At 37.7% G+C, this 14,783-nt stretch overlaps 1 protein-coding gene across 1 annotated transcript; it reads right to left on the bottom strand.

Annotated features, from left to right (window-relative positions):
* Window positions 1–7,823: 7,823 nt before the first annotated feature.
* Window positions 7,824–14,479, bottom strand: LOC124156009. The gene is made up of 2 exons (XM_046530289.1): window positions 14,074–14,479; window positions 7,824–8,850 (listed from the first exon to the last, which is right to left on the bottom strand). The coding sequence occupies exons 1-2, from the start codon at window positions 14,204–14,206 to the stop codon at window positions 8,273–8,275; spliced, it is 711 nt and encodes a 236-aa protein (XP_046386245.1). The 5' UTR covers window positions 14,207–14,479; the 3' UTR covers window positions 7,824–8,272.
* Between the last annotated feature and the right edge of the window lie 304 nt (window positions 14,480–14,783).

Genomic DNA, 14,783 nt, shown 5'->3' on the forward strand with positions numbered 1-14,783 from the left:
TCCGTGTTTTTTTTTGTTCTGTCTTTGTCTTCCCATTTTTATGGGCAGACAATTTACAATCACAAAAATGGAATGTGCTGCTTAAAAAAAATTATAAAGTGGTTTATATGGTTGGTGCAACGACACTCATTTCACTATAGGCGTGGTAATATTTACACTATCGGGTGTAGTAGTGCGAAGTTAATGGCGAGGGGAAACCACCAAGTTACGCGTATTATCCCGGATATACGTAGGTCTAACGTTATTTAATATAATATCAGGTATGATGGAATTATCTCGAGTAAAAAAATCCCGGGTTACGTGGTCCCACGTTCAGACCTGCGGGCGGGGACCACTGAAAAGGTTAGTGATAATGTGATAAAATTAAGGAATAGGATCGTGGGAAGATAGATAACTTCGTACCAACGTAAGACAAGGGAACCTGTAATTAGAAATCCGAAGGCTGAAATTCCACGTATTATGAATCAGCAAAATAAAGAGGTGTGAAGACGGAGGCTTTTGGAATGAATGCTACAGAACAATAACAGCGGAATTGATTGCTAAATGGCAATGCTGAAGTGGAGGTAATGCTTAAAAAAGCGCTGTTATGCGTGTGAAAAACTATCTGCAGTCTAAAGAGGTGATAAAAATGGTGAAAATAGAAACCAAACCCCTAGCTCCCGCATAGGTGTTGACTTATTTGCTTACGACACATTATAAAGATAGAGAAGTGAAGGACATCAGCGAAAGTAATCAAGAGATTAGGAAAGGAAAGAGGTGAAAAATATTTTAGGGGACTGGAATGCAAATATGGACTGATGATATGAAAGTGAAATGAAGGAGGTTTCTATAACTCTGCACGGTGTACAAAGCAATGGTTACCAACCCACTTTTTAAAAATCATAGCCGAAGAGAGCTAGGAAATCATTAGAAGTGGATAACAGGAAGCAGCTAAAAAAGTTATCGAGGGAATGGAATTAGTTATTCAAGAAAATACCAAGTTTCACGAAGGAATCGTGAATTTGTATCGAAAACCTGAACTTGCTGCTAATTATATCCGCGGTGAACTATGCTTGAAATTTCGAGTAAATAAATGGCCTAAAAACTTACTTTTGTGGACTTCTGAGAGTCCCCAGGACGAGTTCATGGAGTGGTCTTAAAATAGTTTGCTTATATCCAGCGGAGAAACTGCCCTCGGGAAAGTATTGATCCGCGGTGTATGACTTCCCCTTCTCGATTGGAGCGGCTACTGTGAGATTGGAAATCCCTGAAGAGAATATGGTAATACTGGTCTTTCTTTAGAGATCCGAAAGGGTGACTATGCACACCTAGTCTCACTAGTCTTTTCAGTGGAATGATCTATGGATTGTTTGTCAAAATCCTCATCTTTTGTGATATGCGATGATGCGTGATATCTCATGAGAGATTTTTGCCTACCAATAAAATACACATATATTTCTGAATACCCATCAAATGCTTATTGTATTTTGCTCACAAAACCGGGCATCTTTCGCAGGTTTGCTTCGACAAACTACGTTAGAAATTGTTATTTTCAAATTATAATCTCGTTTCCCTTAAAAATTTCTCTTTAATTTATAGCACCTTTTAAATATTCTAAATTTTATGAGCTGATTACTACAGTGCTCACTCTTAGCAGCGTTTTCAAAAATCTTTTCGCTCTATAGTGAATATACTGTGTTTTTGATTCAACAACCAATTTTGACGACCAATTCCAGGTAATTCAGCGCGCCGTAAATTTGTTTTAGTTTACCAATAAAAAAAGATGCATCGTGATGTGACTAGAAAAGTATTTTGTATTCGGGGAAACGGAATGAAATATCTTCAATAGTTTCCTTCGATTCCAAAGAAGTTCTATATTTTATTCCTGGATGAGGTGGGTTTTTTTCCCTGCGAATTGAAGAGGTTATTATTATATTATTTATTTATGACGAAGTAGCTTAAGGTAAATTTTTCTCAGGTTATCACTCTCTGAATTGGACTTTTCATAAAATTGTGATCTGCTTTTCGCAATTTGAAAGTCGTCATAAAATATAGACGAATAATGGGCCACAAAAATCTTGCCTCCCCTCTTCTACTGTTCATGAAAATCTTAAAATTGAGTAATTGACGCAGAATGAAAAGAGGCCATTCTCCGTTGGCAGCTTCCTTTATTTAAATATTCCTTATCTTCGTTACTTACAATTTCTAAGAAACTTGATACAAGAATATAAATAAGATCAATTCCCATACAAAAAGTTCTGTACAGGCTTTTCGAGCCTTGGAGATGGAATGACTCGTGCTTCTAAGCAACGGAAACGATGGAGGATTGGCATGGTGGATCTTAATTGTGACCGAACCACATTGCATAGACCTGTGGGGTATTAAAACGTGATTGACTATTTCAATTCGTTTTGTCATTTATTTTTGTTGGATTCGACTTCCCTTTATGGTTATCCTTGAGTAAATAATAAGATATTATAATAAATTCATTTATTATAATATATTATTATTATCAGCAGGTAAGTATGTGGTAGTCTTTCTCTTGAAGATGTCCAATGAAGCACTGTCTTTCACTTGTTTCGGCAACTCATTCCATAGTTTTGAGGTAACAACTGAAAATGATTTTTGGACTGTCTTTGTCCTTAACTGAGAACACACAAAATTCACGAGTTATGCTTGCACCATTGAATATTCTTGCTAATGTTAATCTGCACGCAGTGTGCGCTTAATATAAGAAGATGCTGTCAGCGTAATCTATTCCACAAGAAAGCTCAGCATCTCTTCCTGAGAAATGCCTTGGTGAGCGGTGGCTCTCTCCTCGGAAGAAAATTTCCCTCGATAAGATGATCTCTCTGAGGAAGAATCCTCGATTGTCCTATTTCTCACATTTATGTTTTTTATGAAATTTTTCACAATTTCCAGTCCGATGATACGTCGGACATGGAACTTTTCTTCCTCTATCCACCACACGGAGTACGATGAACTAGGAAACTGAAAATCCCCTCAAGGAAAGGGGAGCGGCTAGGAGCTACGCTGTCGAGCGATTGGCGGATATGTCCACAAGGACAACTTTTTCCAGCAAGGGATTACCTTTATTTAGAGTAGTTGTATTTCATTGGAAGATATAACCATTAAATAAACGATTTTAGTGATGATTCCCTCTGTTTTGATCATATCTCTTTCCATTCTCGGATGGAAAATTCAGTGCTCTCTCAGAATTCCAGCTAAGGCTGTGGCGTTCCAACCGAGGTGCCATGTTTCAGTCATTCACAACCACTGACCGTGGCTGTTCAAACTGAGAGTTTCATCTATAGCTACATACTACCCCGCAATCCGCCTCAATAAGCGTGTGGCAGGGGATGTATGGGCACCATTTGATAAACAATAATATGGAAATGATCTAACGAAGTTCCACCTAGCATTTATTACAATTCTCTATCGTTCGGGGGAAAAACGAATTCCCATACCTATCCGGTCGGCAAAATATCTATTTTTATCTTTGTTTCTGTCGGGCTTGGAAATATCGTAAGATTCCAGCATGACGTTCTCCGTGTCACCCTGAAATATATCTATTCTCAATTGCTCAAGCATTTTTAGCCTAGTGCGCAGCCTCCGAATCTAGCGGCTCCCAGCCTATAATCCGTTTAACATCAGTGTAACACTTTTTGTACGTCCTTAGCAGATTTTGGCGAATGTTGCAGCTTCCTTTTGTGTCTAATTAAGTTCACGGATTAAGTCTTTCTGCGCTGGATCCCATATTCTCGCTGGTCGTGCTCAAGGCGTGGTCGGACGAGTGCGAAATAGCACCACCCTTTTACTTTTTTAGCCGAAAATCTTCCCACAACACTTTTGACGAATGCTAGCTTCTTCAGAGCTTTGCCACAAATATTTCTTAAAGGTATTCCTCACTCTCCGGAGACTTTTATTCATGTGCTTTCTATATTTTTACACTATCCATATATACCTACGTGAGGATAGTTGGACGACCTACGCAAGAAATGTAAGCGCAATCAATATGAGAGCCTTTTCACGTTTGACGTTATTTATCCTCCATCATCAATTTCATGTTCCTACCATTTAACTGCTCACATGAATAATACATATTACTAGAAGTCTCACTTGGTAAGAGGCTCAAATTAACTTTAATTCAAGAAATTTTGAAAAGACATTCAAGAAATTTCGAATATTCGGAAGATCCCCTAAGGATGATCTGCAAGTCGCGGATCGAAACGTCGGGAGACATGGACGACATCAACCGGTGGAAAACCCGAGAAACTTTTCTGCAACTGATACGCCGGGAAAACCTAAGATCATGCATTCAAAGGCAACTTTACAGAATCAACTCTATTTCGTCTTCGTCTTGTTTTTAGTAAGATTCATTACTGTTGGTGGTTGTTTACGGGCATTGCTGCGTAGGAAACATTTTCTTACTCGACGTTTCACTCCTCCTACTGGGAGCGTTTTCAAGAGAGTGGGAGGGAAACCGTTCTCGTCCCGAGCTTATATAGGTTTCGTTAACCCGTTGTTGCCCCGATTTTGAATTTTCACGGAAGGCGATAGCCGTTGGTCATTAGATTGGGAAATTACCCAATTAATGACCAACCCAATTAATTACCCAATCTAATGACCAACGGCTGTCGCCTTCTGTGAAAATTCAAAATCGGGTCAACAATGGGTTAACGAAACCTATATAAGCTCGGGACGAGATCACTCATGCCATTGAATAAGTCTGATGGTGGTTTGAATTTACGGGGGTTGCGATTTTTTTCCTGTAAATAGTCTTTCATCGTGGAGTAGTTAAAATAATTGGACTTATCGTGATTGCAGGGATACTACGCGCTGCAAAATGTGTGCGGGATTAGGAATAAAATAATTTTCGGATATAGCCGTGCTGAACGATAAAAAAAATAAAATGATATTTTTCCAGAGAACGTAGTAATCTGAAATGGAATTTTACATTATTCCTCTGATGGAGGTTGAAGCGTACAGCGAACGCTTCATTGCATAGAAATATCTAAATTTATTTAAATACTTCATTCATTGGTTAATTGTTTAGTTGACCTGAGTAGTAAATTTATTTCTCTCCCAGAATTGACATTTTTATTATGCCGGTGCTGGTCAGAAAAAAATATTTTGCATTCACGAGGTAAAATATGTTTCATTATGCGTTTAACAGTGGTGGCAAATAAACCAATGCGTAGTGATTGTATCATTGGCTTCCGAAGTATTCGTTCCTAATTTGTATGTTAATTTATCTACCTCGCTCTTATTTGTATTGAGAATAATGCGCTGAAGAGCGTTTTTTACAAATAAACCAATATTTTATTCTTAAATCTCCGTCAATTGCGTGCGTGTACACTAAAGTTTCCGAATTATTCTATGGCCAATTACATTCTTTGATTTTTAACTCTCATATAGTTCTAAAGTTGACGTTGGTCAAGATTTCTCGTTTCCACGGGTACAGTTGGTGTATCATTAATTCATTCTCTTTAAAAAATAACTTTTTAATTTCACACTCTGAAGTTTTCTAGCGGCCAGCTTGGAAAAAAGCTAAGAGGTTTTTAAAAGTATTTCATAATATCTCTATTGTCGCTTGCTTTTTGTAGCGCGTGGTATTCTTGTTATCACAAAAATTCTAATTATTTCAACAAGGCCATGAATCTATCGAAGACCTTGTTTCACGAAACAATCATGATTAATATATCTCTCCGATTCAACCTATTTTTCCTACCTTCTATTATATAGATAAAACTTGGAAATAATTTCTCTTTAACATTCAGAATCGTTGCTTATTGAATGAAAGCTATGTGAATATTAGTCTTAACATGTTTTCGAGATATTCGGAAACCACATTCAGTCCCAGTTATGGGGGTGATTTTCATAAATATTAATCGATTTAATTTTTAACAGCTACTAATTATCTAACGAGAAGTGATGAAACCTTGAATAATAGAAATCGATTTACATTTTACCCCGATCTGTACTCATAAACATCGTAGACTTAAATCACTTTTGGTGCTGAGAAGTAAGGGTTGGGAAAAATTCTTGCGACACGTCACTGTCCTCGTGAGTCATCCCTTTAAAAGTTATACAAGGTCTTCGATTTAACAAATAGATGTCCGCTCTACCCCCTGCCTATAAATAACATTCGCTTTCTTCGCTTACACGCTCGTCTTCGGTACAGCTCGCTTTCTCCGCAGCATCTGGCTCAGAATAAAAATTACCATTGAATGAGTGTGAGGGAGGGATGCCCTCTCAACCCACCGACCCTCTCCCCAACTTTCTCCTGCCTTCCTCCTCCTCCTCTCCGATCTGTTCTACTCCGTACCCTTCTTGACATTCCTCGGGCGAAATAATTCGCGTCCACGGACATTACGAGCGACGTACCAGCCAATAATGCCGTCATAACCTTTCTGTGACATAACTTTTGTCTCATTCTTTCTTTGACTTATCGAGAATATTAATAGAATGGCTCCGTGGTTGTAAAATACCCCAGGTATGATTTTCCGCTCATCAATATGAGCAGTATTTGGTATGAAAAATTATTATCAACCTTATGATGATTGTAAGCCAATCGAAACATGTGTTATACGGCTGTGAAATAAATTTAAGTGGACAGGCATCTTTGTACATAATTTGATTTGGTATTTCACGATATCTCTACATAAAAATTTTACTTTATCATTTGGTATATTGAATACATTAGTTTTTCGATTTATAAATATGCGGATGGACCGCCTTCGAAAACTCGGATTTATGCTGATTTATTTTCTAAAAATAAAGAGAGTTTTCCCACTTTATGTATTCTTAGTATGAAATTGGATGGAATGCCGGAAAATTTTCCTCTAGTGGATAAGTAGATAGTCCATCACTGAATTATTTACGCCTGTCGATCTTGGCTTAAGAAACACTGTTTTTCGAAAATCTTCGCTCTTTTAATTAAATCGTTTTCCAGAAACTCCGATTTTGGCCTGATTAATTGGCCTGGCCTAACATTATCTGTAATTTATTAACTTTTTCTCACGATATTAACCACAGCGAAGGGTACGTAGTTATTTCAGTGGTGGATCCAGGATAAGGAGAATAGGAGGGGGGTTGGAGGATAGCCTCCTAGTAGTAGTGGGGGTTCGAACAAAACTATCATTGTATGTAGTGTTAATTAGATACATAAGAGGGGTTGTTGTCCCCGTAGCCCCTCTCTGGAGACGCGACATATAGTAATTATGAAACCAAGGTATGAATCAATTTGCTTTACTTCAGTTACCATGCCCAAGCTTCATGTTTTGTCAATTATTCTCAATATCGAACTTTAAAACCAAAGACATCACATGAAGCTCAACCGTGAACCCTTAAGCTTTCTTTAGCGTGCCTAGTTCTCAGCGAACTAAATATCCGTCCATGGAGCGAAATTGTAAATTCAATCAACTGGAAAATCTCACCATTTGTATTTTTGAGGCTGTAGTAAGTTAGTAATCAAGACTCGCAATTTTTGCTGAATATTGAAATATTGTCGTAAATATCTTTCCAGATTCTCTCTCGATATTTCTGTTTCCCAATGATTCCATGAATTCCGTTTTCAAAACATTTCTTGAGAAATGATTTTAAGTACTTCCGAGAAATTTATTTTCTGAAACTGACACAATGCAGTACCATGTAGTGGCTGCAGAAATCGCTCTGCTTTAATTTTGCTGGATTTCTGGTTCAAAGCGTGAAAAAATTGGGTGACCTATTTCATGAAAATTCTGTATGCATTTTATTGTTCGCATTCCAGATGAAATGGGAAATGTGAGGCCTCGTGGAAAAAAATGCACTGAACTGCAAGTGAAATAAAAGATTGAGAACCATGATGGTTGAATCGTTTATTCAAATATATCTATCATGCAGTAAAAATACTACAACGAAAACTTCACACGGAACAAAGCATTTCGCATTATCACAGCATAAAGAAACACCAATTTAGGGTTTCAAAAACACCAAATTCTTCTTCAAAAGAAGTTTTTGAACTTAGCACTACATTATCACATTGAAAATTCTTACCTAATTGGGAAAATAATTGAAAAGTAGTGTATATTTACTCAAATTAAATACACAAACAAATTTTAGACTATTTCTCGTACACATGTAGGCAATAAAACACATTTACAGCTTCAAATTCTTGGCCGTTGGAATTTCATGAAATTTGCGCTTGGAGACGGCAGATTGATCCGTAATACCAATCTTGTGTTCCTGAAACATGGATTTCATCCTCATATTCAGCCTGATATTTTCTAATTCCACCAGCAATTTTAAATTATTATTCCCGTTCCCGCACTTCTTCCTTCAGTTGATCTAGTTCTATTTCGGACACAATTGTGAATATTTTAGATTTCACCAAGTTTTGCCGAATTGGAGTGAGAGTCCTCACAGATGCCGCTACACTCTGGAAGAAATTGTCAATTTGATCCGTTTTACTCGCTATCTTGCTCTTTTCCATTACATACTTCATTAGCACTGCCGACAGAGATCGACGTGGCAATAATTTTCTTCTCCCTCTTCTGCGATGGATATCAGGTGTCCCTCTTTCACGTTCCTGGGTCTTGGATGGGGGTTCTTGGTCATCCTTTTCCTTCACATCGTCGACGCTTTCCTCCATTGCGTACATGGTTTGCGATTCCCCCATCTCTCCATCATTGCAGTTGTTGAATTCATCCAGTGGCAACAAGAACGGAACGGCATCCCGCTCTTGTAAAAACGGAAGCAAAAATGACATTTCATCTTCGTATTTCCATTTCTTTTTATTTTCCGCAGCGTGGGCACCTTTTACTCTTTTACTCTTCATAGCTCTCCTATATTGATCTCTCAAGTTGAACCATCTCATTTTGCAAGCGCCACCTAGAATCAAAACATTGTTTATAAATACTTTCATTGCTACAGTTTTAGTGGTAGAAAATTACGATGTGGTACGCGATCATACATAAGTCAAATAGCCATGCACAAATGGTCATTGAGAATTAAATGATCCTTAACTATCAAAATGTATGATAGCGTAGTAACAGAAATCTGAAATGGACTCGTTAACTTAGTATTTTATATCCAAATTCGATAGTTTAAAAAATCGAGATTAAGATTTCCCTTATTTTGATTCATTGCTTACTGCAGTCAGACCTACTTATAGCGGACATGTATGGGACAGAAATTTTTCGCTATTGGGAGGTTTCCGCTATTCAGAGTGGGTTGCTGTCCAGACAATTAAGAGGCGGTTTTTATGCGCTGTAACTGCGTCGTTTGATGTTTTTCATGAATTTTAACATTTTAATTTTCTAAATATTGAAGCAAATCTCTTTTAGCCTAAAATATTCCCAATGAAAGTATTGCTAATTGCTGTTCATATGGTGACTCTTGGTATCTCCATTATCAAAACTAAATTAATAAAAAGATTTCCTCTTACTATTTCTTCCCACACAAGTCTTCCATCGATAGCCAAGGCAGAGCCCAGTTCTTATATGATTTCACAACACCCAAGGTAAAGTATTCGTGGCAATAAAAAGGAGGGACCAATAACAAGTATGCCAACAAAGTTTTTCGCCCAATTTGATGGTTGTTTTTTTTTCTGAAGTTCTTTGTAAGCAATGAGCTTTCAACAAATGGTGCTTATTGTTAGGAGGACGGGAAATTTTCTGAGGTTAGCGCGTAGTGCGTCTGTTAACGGAGGTTATTGAGGCAAAAATATACAGTTTCTGCTGTCCTCGTCTATTATTAAGAGTGTACGCTATTTGCAGCTGTTAGTTCCACAAGACTCAATGTTCTGCGTCATACGAAAATGGTCTGGAAATTTTTAAGGGTTCACTATTCTTCCCTCCCTGTTTCATCGCCGTAGGTTTCAGCATTCCTCTTCGCTCATTTTCAAGTGAATGAGCCAAATGAGTAATGAACCAAATCTCCAATGAAATCACGAGCTCATACTTTGAATTTACGTGATAAATATCTCGCTGTCAATAATTAACAGCACCCATATGCTAAATGACTTATATATTCATCGAATAATAGCACTCTAGAGTGATTCGAAGAAAATAGTTATTAAGTATTGCTTAAGAATTCCAGTAGCAAAAGCTAGACCGAATATACTTCGTAAACTTGACATCCGGATTGGCCCTTATTTACTTTTGTGCGCCTTGGGTTTCTTTTTCGCAAATATGAATGATTCTTAAATTATTAATTGATCATGACATCAAAAGTCTCGGGAGTCTATTTGATAGTAATATTTGGTTTATTTCAATTTTTTTTTTAAATTGAGACAACGCTTCAAAACGATCGAATATGTTCAGTAAGATATATTACTGGCGGTCAGAACAATCGATTAAATATGATGTTATTTCCCAAGACCTCTCGTTATCTTTGTAACCTGGGAATAAGCTATACCAAGCGCTTCTAATGACAACACGAAAATGTAGCCTCTCTAATATAATACATGGAACTTTCTTTAGGTTTTGTATTGAATGTTTACAAAAAGACTGATTGGAAATCTGGCGAGCACTCATCCGGATTGCTTATATGAAGCCAGAGAGAAATACATAAGGCGATGGACTTCACAAGGCCCTCATTAAAGAGAATTTTTCCGCAACGCTGTCCAAAAATAATTGGGTTCGGCAGTCTTGTTATGTCATTCAGTAATTTCACGGTGAGATCGCAGAGGTAACTCGCCCTCCCACCCTTTTTACCCTAGCAACGATATTTTTATTAGTTTTGTAACATTGAGGGCTCTCGACCTCACCGGATGAGGTGGTCTTGGGCATCTCCGTACCTTTCGGTAGTGTATATCGCCAACTTTTAAAATGACCATCATAAAATGAGTACTGAACCGACTGCCGCAATGCTTTCGAATCTTTATAATGCTTCCCTAGTTTTTCGTTTCCTTTTACAAGCGTCATATGTTTTTTGGAATCTTGTTTTACTACCAGCATTTTTAAGACACTTTTTTTAATTTCTCTCACTACGCGCATAGTTGGAGACATAATTCTGATTCTGCATTCAAGGCTCACATACTATTTTCAGCTGTGTATAACCGTATGTGTAACCTTTGAAGCTTTAAAACTTGAAGGAGGTGAATAATTATTATTTTTCCGTTGTTAATACATGCGCATGCGTAAGTGAATATGGTGTTAATTAGCAGTAATATACCAGTTTAAGTAGGTTTTTATGTAAGGAATTCCTAATTTAATATTTTAAATTAAAACTCAACCACCGGTTCTGCCCTGTTACGTGAAATCATTATCCTTAGAATTCATTCTTTCTCGTTTCTTCCCTTCTAAATCCTTAGTCCCCCTTTTAAAGTATTAACCTACCTATCAGGGGCCTAATATTAATACAATTTCCCGTGAGTACTCGCTCCAGCCATCTTCTATCTCTCGTATTTTTGCCTGTAAGTTTCATAGCCTCTCTGACTTCACTTAGAACTTATTTTACGTCTATCTTCCTACCATTTTTCAGCCATCGCGTCTTCGTTTGCTATCATAACAACAACACAAACGCCAGGAGAAGACAGTGGCGGATACATATGGTGGTCGCAGGGGGCGCGCCCCCTTGCAGGGCTGCCCGCACTGTCGAACAATGCAGAACCACGTTTGTAACTTTTTCATTTCATGAGACAGCATTGCCTTGTATATGTTTATAATCAGTTTATATAAAACTATCTTAAAGTTTGCATGTAACTTGATCATTTTTCCTGACGATAAAAGTATAGGTACTTAGCTCAAAATATCTTTTGCGCCCCAACTTGAGTTTTTCCTGTGTCTGTTACTAGAAGAAGATTCTCGTATTTCCTCCTCGAGTCGTCGTTTCGGCATTATCCAGCACTTCATGACTTTAATTCTTCATCCGTATTTTCTTTGTCCTCAAGCGTAACATCTCGTTATTAATTATCTCCGGGTTAGAAAACCTTTCCTTTTTTGTTCATCTGGTAATTCTCACTGTAAAACTAACATATTTTCCACCACTCATGAAGGTGCAATGTGAAATACCGATGAGTAAAGTTGAGGAATTTTTTGAGGTAAATTACCCTAACAAGTGGAGAAAAATGCTAAAAATATCTTAATCAAATGCTTTTCGTCGGAAAAAATGATGCCAAATTTTATTTAGTTTCCTGAGAGTTTAAGTTTTTCGATTGTTCAAATACCCTAAAAAATTACTGCTGGAAACAGTGACGTAACTAGGTGTATGCTTTGGGGAGGGGATGGAGAGGACCCCCCCTCCCTCCCTAGGCAACGAGAAAATTTTTGAAAAATGACATACCTGGAAATACATTTTAGAACATTTTGGCACCTATAATTTGGGTTTCACTCGTAATTCCGCGGGAAATCATCACAGCAGGAAAACATTAGTATACTAATAGAATAGTGTAAGGATTAATAAAATATCCCTCAGAGAACCGTAAAACTCACCATTTATCTTTAAAATTCCACAATTTATTAATCTCGCACCTACTGCTTATCCTGGTGCTATAATATTCTCTGAGGCTTAGGGGGGGATCTATCCCCACATCCCTCTCATAGTTAAGCCAGACGCTGAAAGGTTATAAACGCTCATCTGTTTTAAAAAGGTTGGAGTTGTCAATACTGACTACCTTTCATCCTATGATTACTAAATTCCCCTCTCGAAAAGTTCGTGACGTTATCACAGCTCTGCCTCCATTCTTAATTAGTGGAAATGAAGTATAAAAGAACAGCGTAGCACCCACGGTGATAAGACGGAATAAGCCAGTGGTATCATCAACTCTTCTCCTATCTTTCTCCCAAAAGATCATGAACTTCAATCTTCAGCGCATATACTTCCAGAGGAAGACAACGAATAAAAAAACGGAAAAATATGGGTCAATTATATTTGTCAAACTATCTGAGGTACAAAAATAAATTTTTTCACCAAGCCTCTCCTTACGCATCGTATGTCTACTTCCTAATTATTATTCAATCAGTTGAAGTCTACTGTTAAAATAGAGCGACTGATTCAGTGTTTTGCCAATATGGTTATTATGAGCTTATATGAAAATCATTGAGAAAATCAAAGAGAGTGATTGATTTTTCAAGACAAGCGTTGTGCGATGAAAATGATCGCTCGACTATGGGGGTCTTATTTTCTTACCTGTTTAGATGACTTTACTATTAAACCCTCACCAGACACTGATGCAGTGCCTAGATACTAAGATTTGCTAGACCTTTTAGAAAAACGGATGCTACTCAATTATTGAAAGCAATGTATTCAACGGTATATTAAAAGCGGGAACCGCGCGGTCTTTGATTTCAAAAAAGTTAGTGACAGTTAAGTTACTTTTTCTGTGAGAAAAAATGGCCGTATTAGCCTTATTTAGGAACATTTCGACTCTCAACTCGACTCAATTTCGACTCTCTCTCAAAGCTGCATTACCTTTTAAATATCTTCGCGAAAATCAGTTAAAATGTTTTACATTTTAAGAACGTCCGTATTGGTCGAATTTCCATGCGATTTCCTTCTTTTCAGTGGCGCAACTATGGGGGGAGGGATGGGGGGATAGACCCCCCCCCCCAAAAGCCTTAGACAAATAAAAAAATTATTTTAAAACTATTGTCTTATTTTTTAAATAGTAATTGCATTTGCTTAAAGTATAATTTTAAGTGCCAAAATAATGAAAAATATATTTCCTTCCGTGCCAATTTTCAAAAATTTCGACTCTCTCTCAAAGCTGTATTACCTTTCAAATATTTTCGCGAAAAGCGTTTTGCCTGGGAGGGAGGGGTTCCCCTGCCGTGCTCCTTCATCCCCCCCAAAATCATATTCCTAGTTACGCCACTGCTTTTTTTGTCGTAGGAATTAATTCTGGGGCAGAAACTGTGCTGCTGAGACACATAAATATATCCTAGCTCTATCCGTCATAAAAATGATGAAAAGCTAATTGTCAGGCAGCAAATTGTATTTACATTTACTAACCGCACCGTTCACCAATTCAGTGTGTCTTTCTAGCCTGAGCGGCTTGAGTTGCAGATCACTCATCTGGTTTAATTAAACCCAAAATACTAAAAAAAAACTATCCATACACGATTTAAATAGTTTTCAAAATTAGTGATATGAGATGATTAATTGACATACCTGACTGATGTAATTCCGCTCCGATGGCTCTCCATGTTTTATCTTTTTGGCTGTTGTCACTGTATTTTTTATGTGAAACGTTGAACAGTTCTTCGTGTTGACGCACCAAATATATCAATTTCTCATCGTCCATTACTACAGTGACAACTCAAAAACTTCGTTTTACGAATTCCGGTTCAATTATCTTCAAAAATTCCCGATAGATAATGATCGCATGGCCGCAGTGGTTTCCTGGACCGCTTCAAGGGAATACCTCAAGACTAATTCGACTGAAAATTCAAGCGTATAGTGCTACTCAAAACTGCTTTTAAAAATCAGTCAATTCCTTTATTTAGGTACAGCCTCCCTGTCGAGCCCCACGTCAGTTACTGCAGTCATGAGGACAGCTTGGAGCATCGAAGCCGTCACCGACCCGTATCCGTCACGTTATCGATCCGCTAAATTTCCCAGCCCCAGCCAGCCCCGACGGTGCTGGTCGGTGTCGGTAGGTGCCGTAGGTGCTCAGATTTACGTTTAGCGCTTAAGATGAATTTCAAGTTCTCTGAGAGTAAATGTGTGTCCTATTACTATTGGGGTACCCTACCCGAAAGTAATGATATCAGAAAGTTAAACCGGGCTGTATGATAAATTTAAAAAATTATACCTTTCATGAAATATAGCGTACTGAGGAATTGCACTGTTTCTTGCTGCTGCATTCCTTATTTCTTGGT

The sequence above is a fragment of the Ischnura elegans genome, chromosome 3 (assembly GCF_921293095.1).
Source record: "Ischnura elegans chromosome 3, ioIscEleg1.1, whole genome shotgun sequence".
Lineage (NCBI taxonomy): Eukaryota > Metazoa > Arthropoda > Insecta > Odonata > Coenagrionidae > Ischnura > Ischnura elegans.

Bases quoted from the DNA above. Each gene is read 5' to 3' on its own strand.
- LOC124156009 (XM_046530289.1), bottom strand. From the start codon at position 14,206: ATGGACGATGAGAAATTGATATATTTGGTGCGTCAACACGAAGAACTG. The intron at 8,851-14,073 runs GTATGTCAATTA...TTTTGATTCTAG, and splicing joins AGCGGAATTACATCAGTCAG to GTGGCGCTTGCAAAATGAGA.